General features: G+C 35.9%; 2 protein-coding genes across 3 annotated transcripts; both read right to left on the bottom strand.

The window, feature by feature from the left end:
• Nucleotides 1–1612: 1612 nt before the first annotated feature.
• On the bottom strand, nt 1613–7827 carry LOC131977264 (CD209 antigen-like protein C). Of its 2 annotated transcripts, XM_059340486.1 has the most exons (7): nt 7628–7827; nt 6806–6895; nt 4785–4865; nt 4029–4034; nt 3017–3153; nt 2836–2936; nt 1613–1816 (listed from the first exon to the last, which is right to left on the bottom strand). In XM_059340486.1, exons 1-7 carry the CDS (start codon nt 7704–7706, stop codon nt 1669–1671), a joined length of 642 nt encoding a protein of 213 aa, XP_059196469.1. In that variant the 5' UTR covers nt 7707–7827; the 3' UTR covers nt 1613–1668. The 2 variants fall into 2 exon arrangements, with proteins under 2 accessions (XP_059196469.1, XP_059196460.1); XM_059340477.1 differs by lacking the exon at nt 4029–4034 and having other exon boundaries at nt 4785–4877.
• Nucleotides 7828–12275: 4448 nt separating this feature from the next.
• On the bottom strand, nt 12276–18967 carry LOC131971661 (CD209 antigen-like protein D). Its single transcript, XM_059333237.1, has 6 exons — nt 18839–18967; nt 18174–18263; nt 14382–14462; nt 14070–14206; nt 13889–13989; nt 12276–12912 (listed from the first exon to the last, which is right to left on the bottom strand). Exons 1-6 carry the CDS (start codon nt 18942–18944, stop codon nt 12765–12767), a joined length of 663 nt encoding a protein of 220 aa, XP_059189220.1. The 5' UTR covers nt 18945–18967; the 3' UTR covers nt 12276–12764.
• Between the last annotated feature and the right edge of the window lie 179 nt (nt 18968–19146).

Below are 19146 nucleotides of genomic sequence, written 5' to 3'. Positions count from 1 at the left end.
ACTGCATGCACAATATTATGGATTTTTAAAATATAAAAAAACAACCTCTACCCTCTTGCATTTGCACCATTACATCTGTTACTACATGGCCACATTAGCATACATATTTACTATTTAAAAAAAAAAGTCTAAATTATAATTTAGAAATATTCCAACTTGAACTGAAATGTCTTTTTTATTTTTTATTTTTTTTTACGATACCCATTATGTAAATTGATGGGGTAAATGTGTGATTGTCTGTCTCTATGTGTCGGTTAAGCGGTTAAGGATAATGAATGAGATCAGACTGTTTCTATTCCACTAAACAGTGAAGTGGCAGAAATGAAAGCTGGTGCAACTTTGAAACTGGAATCTTGATAGAAAAGACAATAAAAGTTAAGTTATGTGCTATATAAATAGAAGAGTTATATGATGATAACAGACAAAAGATGTGATGATTAAGTTCTCTTCTTTAATCAGGAAAACCTTGTTAATGTCAAGTGAAGTCAAATGGATTCAGCTTGAACACAGCAAACTTTTTAGTTTTTGTGTTGACTGTAAATAGATATCATGAGACCTTTTCTAGCAGGAATGACATTACAAAAGCACTGAAACAAGTTTTCTTTAGAAGATCACCAAAAATACATTGTATAAAGAAACTGTAGAAACAGGCATTATCCTCAGAATGTGAACTTTCCAAGAGAATGGATCAGTTTACAAGAGTTTCTGTTAGAAAAAGTCACTAGAAGGAAGCTGAGAAATGTGAGATTTCTGCCAAAATCAATTTATTCGACATGTCTCATGTAAAATGTCGCTAAAAATAAACATTTTGGAATAACTAGATACTGTTATAAACATTAAATTCTTCACACTGTGAAGCCATGATTGGTTTTGTTGAGACAAATAGTAAAGTGGCAAATATTCACGTAAAAATACCACATCATATTAATTATGTGAAATGAAAGATTAACAGTTGTCAGTAGCTTTCAAAACTACCCAAAGGGTCAATCAAGAAGAGTTGAAGAGGACTCAAACTATTTAGTTTTGTATGATTAAGGTATAATCAAAACCTCTTAGTTAGATCAAAAATATTTCCTTCATGTTTAACAGAAACCAATGTGTCTTTAGGACAGTTCATTTGCAAAAACAGATAAAAGACATGCTTATAATGAATAGACCAGTTAAATTGATAGTCCTTTGAGTAAAAAGACAACAGCTTTATAATCATACTCATCAGTATGTGTTTATTTATGCTGGATAAGCATCACACTGCGTACAGGATTTTATACAGTTGCTACAGAAAACCTTTTATTTTCCAGCAGTGTAACAAGTAATATTTTCACCAAATTGTTAAATTAGAAGAAGGATTTATATCAGCCTGGTTCTTAGATCAGATCAGTCTCTTATGGAAAGCAAAAATGTGCAGTAACAAGCGAAAAAGATAAACAAACAAAAACACACAAACTTAGAACTATATAGCTGAACATAGCGACTTAAATTGATGGGTACATTGATATACTGTTTTTAAAGTATTCTTCATAATAATTATGATACTCATGATTCTCAGCGGTCAAAGAAGTGATATATGCATTTGCGAAAGCTTTTTTTTTTTTTCTATGGTACTGAGGCACTTAACTTGCAGCTCGGCCATAATCAATGTTTCACTTGTTGTCTTTAGAGTTTGGTGAGTTACGGAGCCAGCGTCTTTTCACAGATCCAGAATAGAGCGTAGTTACATGGTACATCATTCCAGTTCTTGTTTTTGTCCTTTATTTCGACCTTTATTTCTCCGCAGTCTTCATTTCCGTGACTGTTAGGCTCACCTGCGGCCCAGTAGCTGAAACCCCAATAAACAAAGAATAAACTTTATATAAAGAAAACAACAGCAGAAAGCAGGATTTCATCAGATTCGGTTGTAATCAAACTATTTAATGGGCATTTATCATCGACTATCATCCAGTAGTTTGAGTTTTGTTTTAATGCAAACCACATGTAACTTCCAGATTTAAGCATTATTTGCATTTATTTTTACTTTTTTTTTAAACTCTCTTTTATCACGTCTAACCTAGCCTTTTTTGCTCTAACCTTAGAGAAGTAGCTTTGTAGCCCAAATCGAACAAAACTGACACTGAAATGTAACAAATTATTACTGATTACTATTAGAAGGTAGAGTAGGCCTCTACTTGCCCATTTTATGGGATGATAAGTGCTGATAAATGCCCATTTCATAGTGTGATAACGTCCAGATCAGGGAGAGAAATTTAACTGTTAATTTAACTTTAACCGTTTCCGTTAAAGTGGAAGATAATTTTGAAGTGAAAATTTGAAATGTTGCATTGAAGAAAATGCAAATTAGAGATGTTTCCATCAACTGGTTTAGAGCGAATAAACAAAGCTGCATCAATGTGCTTTCGTCAGAAGATGGCGGTGTAATGTATTTCTGTTGGCTAATCCATCAATAAACAGTAGAAGAAGTAGAGATTGTGCGAGAGAGAAAAACAAAAACAAAAAAGAGTTTGCTAATCAGACAACTTTGGCCACCCACGAGAAAATAGAGAGAAGTCTTCAGGAAATGAAGTAATTGGTCAACTTATAATTGTTCTTTCATGTCAGAAAGCAGCTCATGAGTCATGTGAGTTAAATATTCGCTACGTCAGAACTTATTCGGAAAAAATGTTTCCATCTCCCAAATGCATTAACTATTTATCAAAAAAGAAAAAAACCCACCTCAAGCAAGTGTAAAAACTTTGTTTAACTTTGTTTGCTTGTAAAAATGCAAATTTGGTGTTTCAATCAAGCTTTTCTTATGCTGTGATGCAGATCTATTAGAGAGTGATTAAAAAATAATATGTGTACCTTGTGGTCAGCGGACTCCCATCCACCCATTTCCACACTCCCTCTGTGTCTTGGTCAGTCAGTCCAATCCAGATGGACTTTTGGAAACGTCTTGTGAATTCCTTGTTTACAAAGAGAAACACACTGTCACAGTTTCTCACATCTTCTCTTGACACACAGATTCATAAACACACACACACACCTGCTCTTCTATGCTGTTGATGATCAGCAGGTCTGCGTCTCTCTGCTGACAGTAACTTCTGCTGTCCTGCCAGGATTCCTTCGATGAGGAAATGTAATAGAAACTATTCCTGAAATACACCCATCCTTGGCGGGAATCTTTAGGAGATAGGATTGGAGATAACAAACGGATTGAGGTGAATACACATATTATCTAGTGTTATTATCTAATTATCTAGTATTAAATGCAATATTTTACACCAATTGAAACCCAGACAAGAAGAAATAACAGAAAAAATAAATGGAAGTTGACAGTGTATTTTGTTTTACTTACCTAAGACAGCCAGCTTCCTCTTTAAGTCGTCTCTCTCTTCAGCCACGTTCCTTAAAATGGCCTCAGTGTCGACTGTCTTATATTCAGAACGTTCTGAGAGAGCAGAAAGATAAACACATTTTAACTGTGGTTTAACACTGAAGTTATCTCAGGTTGCTATTTTGATTGGAGAACATCTAACAGCCTGACATGACAATAAGGGCAAACAATATCTTAGTATGATTTTAGCAAAAGAATATCTTCCTCACTTGTGTTTGGATATTCTTGTAAAAGCAGTGAGATTACTTTTGCATGAAGGGAATCATGAACAAAGATAAAAACACCAGATGTTTCTTTTTTAAACATTTATAACATTTAAAAAGAAACATGTTTTAAACATGGACATTTTTTTTCATTTAAAGGAAGAGACAAAGATGAACTCAGAACTCTTCATCTTTGACTGTAATTTTTCTTCCTTATAATTTGATAATGACGTTCTCACCCCTTCGCAACATGATGTTTTATTTCTATATTTAAAGTTGAACTGCCTTCTGATATTCTGTTCTCAGGCTGCTGACAAACCACTACTTCACTGGCATAACCAAGCAATCTTTGCACAATAATATGTTACTGAAAAGTACTTGTAGAAAACTATAAACGAAGGCGGGAACTGTTCTGTTCTTGAAGGTGCATGCAAGGAGACCAGCCAGTAGAGAGTGGCAGTTGTCTAGGTGTGACATCACAAGGGCCTGTACCAGGAGTTATGTTGTATGTTTGGTCAGGTAGGGTCTGAGCTTCCAAATGTTGCATAGGGAAAATCAAGACCATTGGGCAGTTGTTGCCACATGAACCCTAATGGTCAGTTGGTCATCAATCAGGACACCCAAGTCTTTCGTGCAGAACTTGTGGGCACAAGTTGATCCAAGCTGAGCATTAATGACGATATAGAGCGGGACGGGACAGAATGACAAGAAGGTCAGTCTTAAAGAGTTTGAGCTGAAGGTTGTGGTTTGTCATCCATCTATAAGTAGCGGCAAGGCAAGCAGAGATATCGGCCGAGACAGTGAGGTCGGACAGGAATAGTTGGGTATCATCAGCATAACAGTGGTAAGAGAAACCATGAAAAGAGAAAAAAGATAAGTCGGTCTAGCACTGACCCCTGAGGTACCCCTGTGGATACGATGTGCTGTTTGGACACTTCTCCTTTCCAAGATACTTTAAAAGTTACAAAGCTCTGTGAGTTTAGAGAAAAGGATTTGTTGAATGGTGGAATTACTATATCCAGGTCTGTCATATGATGCCATGGGGCCCAGAAAGATATAATTGCATTACATTACATTGGTAAAGAGACATCTGTAAATGCACAGATAGAAATAATTAGTATTATTTGTAACATAATGCACCGACTGTAGCCCAGGTAAAAAAATAAAAAGAGAAAAAATGAATAGAATTTGAAAATGTATTTAGTTTTACTCACCAAAGACAGCCAGCTTCCTCTTTAACTCGTCTCTCTCTTCAGTCACATTCTTCAAAATGTCCTCAGTGTCGACTGTCTTATCTTCAGAATGATCTGAGAGAGCAGAAAGATAAACACATTTTAACTGTAGTTCAACACTGAAGTTATCTCAGGTTGCTATTTTGAGTGGAGAACAACTAACAGCATGACATGACACTAATGACAAATAAAATCTATTGACAAGAACATCTTATTAGTGTTTGGATATTCTTGTAAAAAAAGTGAGATTCCTTTTACGCGAAGGGAAGTGATGAACAAAGATAAAAACACCAGACTGGGGCACGGTGGTGCACTTGGTAGAGATCTCGCCTCACAGATAGAAGGTCCTGGGTTCAGTTCCCGCCAGGACGCTGTGGGCATTGGAGGCGTGTCCCCAGCTCCATGTCTCCGGTGTCCGTAGAGCTGGTCGGTGTCGGCAAAAGGGCCTTTCTGTGTGGAGTTTGCATGTTCTCCCCGTGTCCCCTGAGGATCCCCTTACAGGGACCTCTCACAAAAACATGCATTGATCCTGGTCGCTATAGAGCCTCCCCCTGGTCGGTCGGGGCGCCTGACGGGGGGGAGAGTAACCGGTAGGAATAACGTGATCCTCCCACGCGCTACGTCCTACCGGAGAATCTCCCCCTGTCAGGTGTTAAGAAGCGGTCCGCAACTCCACATGTATCGAAGGAAGCATGTGCTCAGTTTTAACATGCTTTTAAATTGGAACTTGGATTTTCTTTTAAGGCAAGAGATAAAGATAAACTCAGAACTCTTGATCTTTGACTGTAATTTTTGCTTTCTTTTAATTTGATAATGATGTTCTCAGCAGTTCTCAACATGATTTTTTGTTTCTATATTTAAAGCTGAACTGCCTTCTGATACACAACTTCCCTAAACTTGACTCGTTCTCAGGCTGATGACAAACCACTGCTTCTCTGACACAGCCAAATAATCTTTGCACAATATGTTACTTCTTGTAGAAAACTATGAACAAAGGCGAGAACCAGCTTCTCTCGCCAAACACAGTGATTCTGTTACAGACAGTAGTCCAGTCTCAGTAGAGTGATCCCACTTGAACCCAGACTTCTTTGGATGGTACAGACTGTTCTAAGAAAGGAATTTGGTGCCCCAGTACTTTTGATTTGGTAATTAATTAACGGAGTCATGATTTCTGGAAAAGAGACTTTGCTTATGAGTTTTTCAATTCACATCACAAGAAAAGTGCTATCTCGTCCCATTATATTCAGGAGACGGCCGGCATATCTGTGGCAGATATCTCCAACACGCAGCTACTCACATCAAAACAATCTAGAGTGATAAATAACAGCTAAGAGATCGATTTTGGGGTGAACAGAGCCTTAAATTTAGTGATCTTCATACTGATAAAATAACACAATGGAAACATAAATAGAGTGATAAGTAATGGCCATAGCTTGTAAATGTAATTATTCAGACTGTCATGGTGGCCAGTTCATTCTGGTCTTATAATAATAATAATAATAATAATAATAATAAGATCTATTCAAAAGAATATCTTCCTCATTAGTGTTTGGACATTCTTGTAAAAGAAGTGAGATTCCTTTTACAAGAAGGGAAGTCATGAACAAAGATAAAAACACCAGACTAAAAACATGTTTATAACGTTTAAAATTTTTTTTTTTAAACTTGGATTAAAAAAAAGCTTTTAAGGCAAGAGATAAAGATAAACTCAGAAGTCTCGATCTTTGACTGTAATTTTTACTTTCTTATAATTTGATAGTGATGTTCTCAGCAGTTCTCAACATGATTTTTTGTTTCTATATTTAAAGCTGAACTGCCTTCTGATACACAACTTCCCTAAACTTGACTCGTTCTCAGGCTGATGACAAACCACTGCTTCTCTGACACAACCATAGACTGTATAAAAAAGGGAAACAACCAAATAATCTTTGCACAATATGTTACTTAAAAGTACGTGTAGAAAACTATGAAGTGTGAAAATGTGGAGACACACTTTAACTCACAGAGAGTGAGACGCAGTGAAATGTTGAGAGAAGCTTGAAGGATACACAAGAGTCCAAAGCTCAGGAAAACAAGCCGGAACAGATTTCCCCCTGTGTGCAGAAATCAGACAGAACATAAAAAAATCCCACCAACATTGTAATTTTAAGCCAGCAAGGACTGATGATTGTTATGTGGAGTAAAAAAAAACTATCAAAACAATTTTAATCTTCTACTCTGATTCAATGTATGTAAAACATCTGTCATTTGTTTAATAGAAATAAATAGAAATAACTAAAACTACATACAAGAGTGTATTGTGTCTTTTAGTGTGAATATGGATACAAGTTAGTACAATTTAAGGCAACTGTGAAAACATTGACAACAACAGAATACATATAGGGTTTTTTCCCCCCGCCTTGGCAGTGGTGTTTTGTTTGTTTGTTTCATTTATTTATTTTGGGACATTGTTCTGTATAGCTTGACGTATTATACAAGTCTTTTCATGATGTGGTGACAGGATTCTTTAAATACTATCTAATGTAGCTGATAAAAATCTATTCTGTAAGAGTAGCTGCTGTATCTTCATCAACTAATGGGAATACTAACAAATACAAATACTGGAGTCCAGTTTGGCTCCTAGATCACAAACATCCTTTAGGAGCATACCTGTGGAAATATCTGACCAAAATATGTATGAAAAAAAATCCCTACAAATTTGATCTATTCCGTTTCATAAAACTGTAAAAGTCTGAAGATCACAGGTGTTTTTAATTGTCATTACTTAGGAACAAGATCTTAAACAAGACGCTTTAATGGAACAACAAAAAAAAGTATTTTCTTACCTGTACGTATTTGTTGGTTGCTGAAAGTTCCAATGTTTTCATAAACGGTTTGGTCATTGATTTCCTCCGACATTTTCATGAAGCGGCTTGTGGCCCAAACACATCAATAATCTTCTACCATTAAATTATTTCAGAACACTCTTAAGGTGTTGCCTCTGTGTTGGTGCGTCTTCCTCCTCACACTTTCAGAGTGTGTTCTGCACTGTAATGAACATTTTTGTTTTATCTCTGCATCATCTATGACACGCCTAACGTTCTCATCCCCAAAGCTAACACTTCTGCGTTTTCGCACAACTTTTTTTTTCTCTCAGAAGCTGCAGCACACTCAGTGAAGTTCCTGTTTTAACCACATGGAAGAATTAAACAGTGATCATAAACGTTAACCTGGCTAGTGGCACATGTTAACGCTGTTTAAATATTAGTAATTAGCCAATAGAAACAATAGCCGCCTGGTCATTAAGCTAGCGGCTAATAATACTAACGTTGATACTAACGTTCTCTCTCCCATGATGCCTGGCGTTGATCATCCCTATAGATGAGTTCATTGGTCAGGAGACCTATGACACCATAGGTGGTCTATGGTGAAAGGCCCCTGCATCTCAGGTTTGAGGCCCTCCTGCAGAAAATCTCCATTTCAACAAGGAATTCTAAAACTCTCAGTCTTTATCTGCGCACCCAAAGGTTATATTAATGAACTCAAAGTTTATTAAAACTGCCAGAGAAGACTTCCTCAACAAACGAGCAGCTTGATTTGCAAGACGTCATATTTTTGGGGCCGAGCCTGCAACTACATCAGCAGTAACTGCTTGATTTCAGCCTGAAACCAAATCACCTCACAACGTCTTTCTTCATAATCTTAAACGTTTATGGACTAGTATGTACAGGGCTTAGGAAAGAAAATCAGCAAGTACAAAATATTTCAGCTGTAATCAATCTTTTGGTATAATATGTGTGTTTTTAAGTATAATTGTTGTAATATTTTGTGTATGTTAATGAATTAAGTTGTATGTTAATCCTGCTTTACACAGACGTTAAGTCGTACACGCAAACCAACTTTACTCAATTATTTTATCTGCTCACACACTGATCCACATACAATATACTTTTAATTAGCTTTAAACGTAGATGTTTGTACTGCCACATATGGCCCAGGCCAACCTTTACAGCATGGTATTTATGATTCATTGTGTAAAAACATGCTGCTTCACACACACACACACACACACACACACACACACACACACAGATATTCTTCCTCTTTTGCAAAGTTCACACTGTAAATAATCTTAGATTAGATTGAGATTTCTATACTCCATAGATCATGTGCTTTTGTTTGCTTTACATGTTTATTTAAAATAATAATGATATATGCTGTCCATTTAATGTTGTACCCTTTGAATGATATGCCAACCTCCTCTATGAAAAGAACTCCAAATTCCTTCAACCACTACTAAATATAAATATGGTCATTTGATTATAATTATTAAGTTAATCATTAATCAATGTTCCAAATTGATAGTTTAGTAACTTTATGAGACTGATTTAGGTGAACTTGCTATCATTTCTCTGTTTTACAGAGTGGTGCCCCAATGAGATGTGAGTTAAAGTAAATCAAGTCATATCATTTATTATTTTTAATAATTATTTGTGATAGTAGTGATTGGGAAGTATTAATAATTCTGATAGCCATCTAACCACACTTGAACCCACTCAAGTGTTGATCAGGTTCATCCTTACATATTTGATATCCTTATGGGAGGGATAGCATTCATGGTAACGCCCACATCCTATATCTGTAAGACACACACACACACACACACACACACACACACACACACAAACACACAAGCATGTTTTTTTTAATTCCACAGTAATTATTTAAAACCTTTTTGTTTTGCCTCTTCAACTCTGCACTTTTCTTGATTCCAGATTTAGCAACTCCTCCAAACCATACAACCACATGGCTGTTTGTTTCTACCCTCAGATACGACCCACAGTTTTCTAAATTAGTCCCCCATGTCTTTATACCTAAGTGTAATGTTGTGAACAAACAGTCGCAGTATCGTTTAGGCTACATGGCTAAAGTTGTACTTCCCTGAGGTTTGGCCAAAAACATACACAATACGGCATCACAAAATATATTTACAAAATAAAATAAATGTACTTTACTGCTGGATGTTAGGTAGAGACGCACAGAAGATAAGTTAATTAAAATACTTTTTGTTCCACCACCCTGACAGACCGTCCTAAGTGGACCTTGTCATTCTTTATACTCCGTATCCTTGCCTTCCCCTCTCATACTTTCTCTTTACTTGTAATATGTGTAACACACATGTGTAATATATAACAATTTGGACATGCTTTGTCACCATAACATGTGTCTTAAACTTTGAAACTTTCTGAAGTAAAATTACAAAAGTATCAGCATCAAAATGTGCTTAAAGTATCAAAAGTAAAAGTACTTGTTATGCAGAATGACCCCACTCAGATTGTTTTATATATTCTAAATATATTATTATCATTATTATTGATGCATTTATGTGTGCAGCATTTGAATTTTCTTAAGGTAGGGCTCTTTTTAACTACGTAATTATGAGGTCTAATCACTTTAAATTGATCATGTTTTTCTATGTTAACTCTAGTCCTGAAAAGTAACTAAAGCTGTCAGCTAAATGTAGTGGAGTAAAAAGTACAATATTTGCCTCAAAATGTAATGGAGTAGAAGTGTAAAGTTTTTATTTTAATTTTATTATATATATATATATATATATATATATATATATATATATATATATATATATATATATAAAAGTAATAACAAGCAAATAAAAGACATCACATTCATCAAAATAAAAGCAAAAAATAAAATGAGTAGTATCATGTATAAATTGTCACAAAATACAAAACATTGACATAAAATACTACGTTTTCACTGCTTCTTTATTAGATTTCTTTCTTAAACTTAAATAATAATAATTGATGAAAACACTCATAGCATTTCTGTCTCACCAGGCCCTGCAGGGTCAGTGTAACTCTTCAGGGGGACACTTCTGGCTGAAGCAGACTGCGGCCTATGATAATCTGCTTTATATGCTGCTTAAAGTGCTTCCTCTTTTTAAAGTAAATTTTCTTTCTTCCTTGGTTGAAACAGTTTCTTCATACTTGAGGTTATTATGTGCTACCACATGCTACCACTCTGGTTTACCTACAATGTGGAGGCTCTTCATACTTTGTTGAGACAAACATTTATTTCCTTTTTTAAAACTGTGACACAAACTGTATGCACAATATTATGGATTTTTAAAATCTAAATAACAAAACTCCACCCTCTAGCATTTGCACCATTACCTCTGTTACTATGTGGCCACATCAGCATAAATATTTACTTTTTAAAAATATCTAAATTATAATTTAGAATTATGCCAATTTGCACTGACACAGCTTTTGTAAATGATACCCATTATGTAAGTTGATGGGGTAAATTATGCCATTAATATAATATGGTAATATATAAATATATGTTTGACAGAGTAATTGGTTTAATATTTATATTGGTGAGTGATGTTGGATCTCTGCAGCTAATTTAGATCAAATGAGATCAGTCTGTTTCTATTCCCTTATCTGCTTCCGCCCCCTACTGGACATAGTCAGAGTTTCAAACCACTAAACAGTGAAGTGGCAGAAGAGTCATATGATGAAAACAGACAAAAGATGTGATGATTCAGTTCTCTTCTTTAATTAAAAAACCTTGTTAATATCTAGTAAATCAAATGGATTCAGCTTAAACACAGCAAACTTTTTAGTTTTTATGGTGACTGTAAATAGATATCATGAGACCTTTTCTAGCAGGAATGACATTACAAAAGAACTGAAACAAGTTTTCTCTAAAAGATCACCAAAAATACATTGTAGAAAGAAACTGTAGAAACAGGCATTATCCTCAGAATGTGAACTTTCCAAGAGAATGGATCAATTTACGAGAGTTTCTGTTAGAAAAAGTCACTAGAAGGAAGCTGAGAATTGTGAGATTTCTGCCAAAATCCATTTATTCGACATGTCTCATGTAAAATGTTGCCAAAAATAAACATTTTGGAATAACTAGATACTGTTATAAACATTAAATTCTTCACACTGTGAAGCCATGATTGGTTTTGTTGAGACAAATGAAGTGGCAAATATTCACGTAAAAAATACCACATCATATTAATTATGTGAAATGAAAGATTAACAGTTGTCAGTAGCTTTCAAAACTACCCAAAGGGTCAATCAAGAAGAGTTGAAGAGGACTCAAACTATTTAGTTTTGTATGATTAAGGTATAATCAAAACCTCTTAGTTAGATCAAAAATATTTCCTTCATGTTTAACAGACACCAGTGTGTCTTTAGGACAGTTCATTTGCAAAAATGAATAGACCAGTTAAATTGATCGTCCTTTGAGTTCCCTGTTTAGTGTTGTTAAGAAATGACCAATGCTGTTGTTGTTTCTGTCGAGTGCGGTCTCATATTTTGTCTCGATGGTGACACCATCATCACGGAGCACCAACATTAAAATTCATCTTCTGGGGGAATTTCATGTAAATGAAAATGGAGAATTTATAAAAAAGACAACAGCTTTATAATCATACTCATCAGTATGTGTTTATTTATGCTGGATAAGCATCACACTGCATACAGGATTTATTTACAGTTGCTACAGAAAACCTTACACTTTTCTCATTGTTCAGCAGTGTAACAAGTAATACTTTCACCAAATTGTTAAATTAGAAGAAGGATTTATATCAGCCTGGTTCTTAGATCAGATCAGTCTCTTATGGAAAGCAAAAATGTGCAGTAACAAGCGAAAAAGATAAACAAACAAAAACACACAAACTTAGAACTATATAGCTGAACATAGCAACTTAAATTGATGGGTACATTGATATACTGTTTTTAAAGTATTCTTCTGATGACAGCCGGCGGGTCCTGAGTAGAAATAACATGAATTCTCATAATAATTATGATACTCATGATTCTCAGCGGTCAAAGAAGTGATATATGCATTTGCGAAAGCTTTTTTCTTCTTCTATGGTACTGAGGCACTTTACTTGCAGCTCGGCCATAATCAATGTTTCACTTGTTGTCTTTAGAGTTTGGTGAGTTACGGAGCCAGCGTCTTTTCACAGATCCAGAATAGAGTGTTGTTACACGGTACATCATTCCAGCTCTCGTTTTTTTTCTTTATTTCAACCTTTATTTCTCCACAGTCTTCACCTCCTGCATTGTTAGGCTCACCGGCGGCCCAGTAGCTGAAACCCCAATAAACAAAGAATAAACTTCATATAAAGAAAATAACAGCAGAAAGCAGGATTTCAGCAGATTCGGTTGTAATCAAACTATTTAATGGGCATTTATCATCGACTATCAACCAGTAGTTTGAGTTTTGCTTTAATGCAAACAACATAATTATGTAACTTCCAGATTTAAGCATTATTTGCATTTATTTACTTTTTTTTTAAACTCTCTTTTATCACGTCTAACCTAACCTTTTTTGCTCTAACCTTAGAGAAGTAGCTTTGTAGCCCAAATCGAACAAAACTGACACTGAAATGTAACAAATTATTACTGATTACTATTAAAAGGTAGAGTAGGCCTCTACTTGCCCATTTTATGGGATGATAAGTGCTGATAAATGCCCATTTCATAGTGTGATAACGTCCAGATCAGGGAGAGAAATGTAACTGTTAATTTAACATGTTTCTGTTAAAGTGGAAGCAAATTTTGAAATGAAAATTTGAAATGTTGCATTGAAGAAAATGCAAATTAGAGATGTTTCCATCAACTGGTTTAGAGCGAATAAACAAAGCTGCATCAATGTGCTTTCGTCAGAAGATGGTGGTGTAATGTATTTCTGTTGGCTAATCCATCAGTAAACAGTAGAGGTTGCTAATCAGACAACTTTGGCCACCCACAAGAGAAAATAGAGAGAAGTCTTCAGGAAAAAGTAATTGGTCAACTTATAATTGTTCTTTCATGTCAGAAAGCAGCTCATGTGTCTTGTGAGTTAAATATTCGCTACGTCAGAACTTATTCGGAAAAAATGTTTCCATCTCCCAAATGCATTAAGTATTTGTCAAAAAAGACAAAAAAAAACACCTCAAGTGAGCGTAAAAACTTTGTTTAACTTTGTTTGTTTGTAAAAATGCAAATTTGGTGTTTCAATCAAGCTTTTCTTATGCTGTGATGCAGATCTATTAGAGAGTGATTAAAAAATAATATGTGTACCTTGTGGTCAGCGGACTCCCATCCACCCATTTCCACACTCCCTCTGTGTCTCGGTCAGTCAGTCCAATCCAGATGGGCTTTTGGAAACGTCTTGTGAATTCCTTGTTTACAAAGAGAAACACACTGTCACAGTTTCTCACAGCTTCTCTTGACACACAGATTCATAAACACACACACACACCTGCTCTTCTATGCTGTTGATGATCAGCAGGTCTGCGTCTCTCTCCTGACAGTAACTTCTGCTGTCCTGCCAGGATTTCGTCGATGAGGAAATGTAATAGAAACTATCGCTGAAATACACCCATCCTTGGCGGGAATCTTTAGGAGATAGGATTGGAGATAACAAACGGATTGAGGTGAATACACATATTGTCTAGTGTTATTATCTAATTATCTAGTATTAAATGCAATATTTTACACCAATTGAAACCCAGACAAGAAGAAATAACAGAAAAAATAAATGGAAATTGACAGTGTATTTTGTTTTACTTACCTAAGACAGCCAGCATCCTCTTTAACTCGTCTCTCTCTTCAGTCACGTTCCTTAAAATGGCCTCAGTGTTGACTGTCTTATCTTCACAACGACCAGAGATAGCAGAAAGATAAACACATTTTAACTGTGGTTTAACACTGAAGTTATCTCAGGTTGCTATTTTGATTCACTGTAAAACCCAATTTATAGTTTCAATTTAAATATTTGAGTGTCAATGCTGCGAAAGAATTTTATGTCAAGACAACAAGGGAAAAGAAGTTACCTCAAATGATTCTTGCTATTTGACTCAATGTTTTATTTTAAAATGACTTTTTGCACAAATCTTGTTGTATTGAAAAGGAAAATTTTGTTATAATAAAAAACAAGCAATATTGGGTTTTACAGTGTTGGAGAACATCTAACAGCCTGACATGACAATAAGGGCAAACAATATCTTAGTATGATTTTAGCAAAAGAATATCTTCCTCACTTGTGTTTGGATATTCTTGTAAAAGCAGTGAGATTACTTTTGCATGAAGGGAATCAGGAACAAAGATAAAAACACCAGATTTTTCTTTTTTAAACATTTATAACATTTAAAAAGAAACGTTTTTTTCTTTTAAAGCAAGAGACAAAGATGAACTCAGAACTGTCGATCTTTGACTGTAATTTTTTCTTCCTTATAATTTGATAATGACGTTCTCAGCCCTTCGCAACATGATGTTTTATTTCTATATTTAAAGCTGAACTGCCTTCTGATATTCTGTTCTCAGGCTGCTGACAAACCACTACTTCACTGGCATAACCAAACAATCTTTGCACAATAATATGTTACTGAAAAGTACTTGTAGAAAACTATAAACGAAGGCGGGAACTGTTCTGTTCTTGAAGGTGCATGCAAGGAGACCAGCCAGTAGAGAGTGGCAGTTGTCTAGGTGTGACATCACAAGGGCCTGTACCAGGAGTTATGTTGTATGTTTGGTCAGGTAGGGTCTGAGCTTCCAAATGTTGCATAGGGAAAATCGAGACCATTGGGCAGTTGTTGCCACATGAGCCCTAATGGTCAGTTGGTCATCAATCAGGACACCCAAGTCTTTCGTGCAGAACTTGTGGGCACAAGTTGATCCAAGCTGAGCATTAATGACGATATAGAGCGGGACGGGACAGAATGACAAGAAGGTCAGTCTTAAAGAGTTTGAGCTGAAGGTTGTGGTTTGTCATCCATCTATAAGTAGCGGCAAGGCAAGCAGAGATATCGGCCGAGACAGTGAGGTCGGACAGGACTAGCTGGGTATCATCAGCATAACAGTGGTAAGAGAAACCATGAAAAGAGAAAAAAGATAAGTCGGCCTAGCACTGACCCCTGGGGTACCCCTGTGGATATGATGTGCTGTTTGGACACTTACCCCTTCCAAGATACTTTAAAAGTTACAAAGCTCTGTGAGTTTAGAGAAAAGGATCTGTTGAATGGTGAAATTACTATTTCCAGGTCTGTCATATGATGCTATGATGTGATTGTAAATATTGCTTTATTTTATTGTTATTAGTTTTTCTTTTCTTTTAAAATGAATAATAGAACTATGATAATTTATTGTAATTATTGCTTTCCTTATCTTGTTGTCTTTTTTTCTGATGCTTGCTTTGGCAATATATACATTGTTACGTCATGCCAATAAAGCCAGTTGAATTGAATTGAATTGATGCCATGGGGCCCAGAAAGATATAATTGCAATTCATTACATTTTTACTTTTAATTTGATAATGATGTTCTCAGCAGTTCTCAACATGATTTTTTGTTTCTATATTTAAAGCTGAACTGCCTTCTGATACACAAATTCCCTAAACTTGACTTGTTCTCAGGCTGATGACAAACCACTGCTTCTCTGGCACAGCCAGATAATCTTTGCACAATATGTTACTTCTTGTAGAAAACTAAAGGCGAGAACCAGCTTCTCTCGCCAAACACAGTGATTCTGTTACAGACAGTAGTCCAGTCTCAGTAGAGTGATCCCACTTGAACCCAGACTTCTTTGGATGGTACAGACTGTTCTAAGAAAGGAATTTGGTGCCCCAGTACTTTTGATTTGGTAATTAATTAACGGAGTCATGATTTCTGGAAAAGAGACTTTGCTTATGAGTTTTTCAATTCACATCACAAGAAAAGTGCTATCTTGTCCCATTATATTCAGGAGACGGCCGGCATATCTGTAGCAGATATCTCCAACACGCAGCTACTCACATCAAAACAATCTAGAGTGATAAATAACAGCTAAGAGATCGATTTTGGGGTGAACAGAGCCTTAAATTTAGTGATCTTCATACTGATAAAATAACACAATGGAAACATAAATAGAGTGATAAGTAATGGCCATAGCTTGTAAATGTAATTATTCAGACTGTCATGGTGGCCAGTTCATTCTGGTCTTATAATAATAATAATAATAATAATAATAATAATAATAATAATAAGTATAATAATAATAATAATAATAATAATAATAATAATAATAATAATAATAATAATAAGATCTATTCAAAAGAATATCTTCCTCATTAGTGTTTGGATATTCTTGTAAAAGAAGTGAGATTCCTTTTACAAGAAGGGAAGTCATGAACAAAGATAAAAACACCAGACTACAAACATGTTTATAAAGTTTAAAAAAAAAAAGTTTTTAACTTTGATAAAAATAAAAAGCTTTTAGGCAAGAGATTAAGAACTCTTGATCTTTGACTGTAATTTTTACTTTCTTATAATTTGATAATGATGTTCTCAGCAGTTCTCAACATGATGTTTTATTTCTATATTTAAAGCTGAACTGCCTTCTGATACTAGCCTGGGTATACCCAGACTGCCTTGCGCGCTCGAATTTAATTTCGAACCTCCATCCAGTCTGGCAACCAGGAAGGTTTCTTAGCCCTGTTTTAGGGATCCAATCACAGAGCGGGGAGGGACGGCAAGACGATGACGCGTACTACTCGGCACTTGGAAGCTTGTAGTTTTCCGGATCCAACATGGCTGCTGCAGACGCGAAACTCTCTTTAGCTGTAGATGGTGTTTTAAATAGTTTAGAGCGAAAGTTGAAAGGCGAAAGGTCTTTCGGCGGCTCCGCTGTCCCCCGGCTCGTAGCGAGTTCACCGATAGCGGGGCTATTAGTGCCGCTAGTGCTAGCGGCACCGCCGGTGATTAGCACCGAGCGAGCGAGACCGCCGGTCACCGCCGGTGATCTGGCTACCAGCCGGGGGACAGCGGAGCCGCCGAGTGACCCGCAGCAGCTTGTTTATTGCCCATAAAATCAGTGGATGTGTGTGGCTGAATGACATGAGGGGGAATAAAGCGTGAAAATAAATAATCTTGCAGAAAGCGAGAACTGGAGAAGCAAAGCAGCAAGCAACACTCTCTCACAGACACACACACAACAAACATCCATTTCTGTAGCTCGACTACGTCATCTGGTATAACTGATACAATTGGCTAAGAGCTACCTACAGATGCTTTTGATAGACATTCTAAGCGCCCAATAAACGGCTCCGGAGGATCGTAAACCACACCTCCTCTACGGAGAAATGAACGGCAGGTGTCCAGACCAAATCTCAAATGAGATTTGGTCTGGTGTTAGCCAGGCTATTCTGATACACCACTTCCCTAAACTTGACTCGTTTTCAGGCTGATGACAAACCACTGCTTCTCTGACACAACCATAGGCTGTATAAAAAAGGGAAACAACCAAATAATCTTTGCACAATAATATGTTCCTTAAAAGTACGTGTAGAAAACTATGAAGTGTGAAAATGTGGAGACACAATTTAACTCACAGAGAGTGAGACGCAGTGAAATGTTGAGAGAAGCTTGAAGGATACACAAGAGTCCAAAGCTCAGGAAAACAAGCCGGAACAGATTTCCCCCTGTGTGCAGAAATCAGACAGAAACAAAGAAAAATAACAAACAATATTGTAATTTTTAGGCAACAAGGCCTGATGATTGTTATGTGGAGCAAGAAAACTATCAAAACAATTTTCATTTTGTACCCTGATTCAATATATGTAAAACGTATGTCATTTGTTGGAGTCATTTAAAAAAACGTTTTTTATTTTATTTACACACATAGATAGAAATGACTAATGTTTTGGTGTGAATTTGGATACAAGTGGGTACAATACTCTTATAAATCTATCACCACTGTAAGTGTTTGTGTACTCTCTCCACAACAATTAGTGTGTACAAACGTGCAAGAATTGCTCTCATCTGTGTGGGAGATGTCATTGATATATAATAAAATACAAATAGTGATAACAAGCAAATAACAGACATCAACAACATCACATTCATCAAAAAAAAAGTATCATGTATAAATGGTCACAAAATACAAAATATTGACATAAAATACCAAAAGGACATTTTCACTGCTTCTTTGCTAGATTTTTTTCTTAAACTTTAAATATTAACAATTGATGAAGCACTCATAGCATTTCTGTCTCACCAGTCCCTGCAGGGTCAGTGTAACTCTTCAGGGTGACACTTCTGGCTGAAGCATCAGGAACATTTCCCAGTTCTGTGATGATCTCTGATTCATCTCTACAAACCATGTTTTACTTACATGAGAGTGATGGGAGCTTTTAATGCAGAATTCTTCTGAGACTGCTGCCTATGATTATCTGCTTTTTCTATTGTATGCTGCTGAAAGTGCTTCCTCTTTTTAAAGTAATTTTTTCTTTCTTCCTCAATTCAAAGTTCTTCATACTTGAGGTTATTATGTTTCACCAGGCTAAAACATGTAACCACTCTGGT

The sequence above is a fragment of the Centropristis striata genome, chromosome 1, assembly GCF_030273125.1.
Source record: "Centropristis striata isolate RG_2023a ecotype Rhode Island chromosome 1, C.striata_1.0, whole genome shotgun sequence".
NCBI classification, from domain to species: domain Eukaryota; kingdom Metazoa; phylum Chordata; class Actinopteri; order Perciformes; family Serranidae; genus Centropristis; species Centropristis striata.
This window is presented reverse-complemented; position numbering and strand designations above follow the sequence as displayed.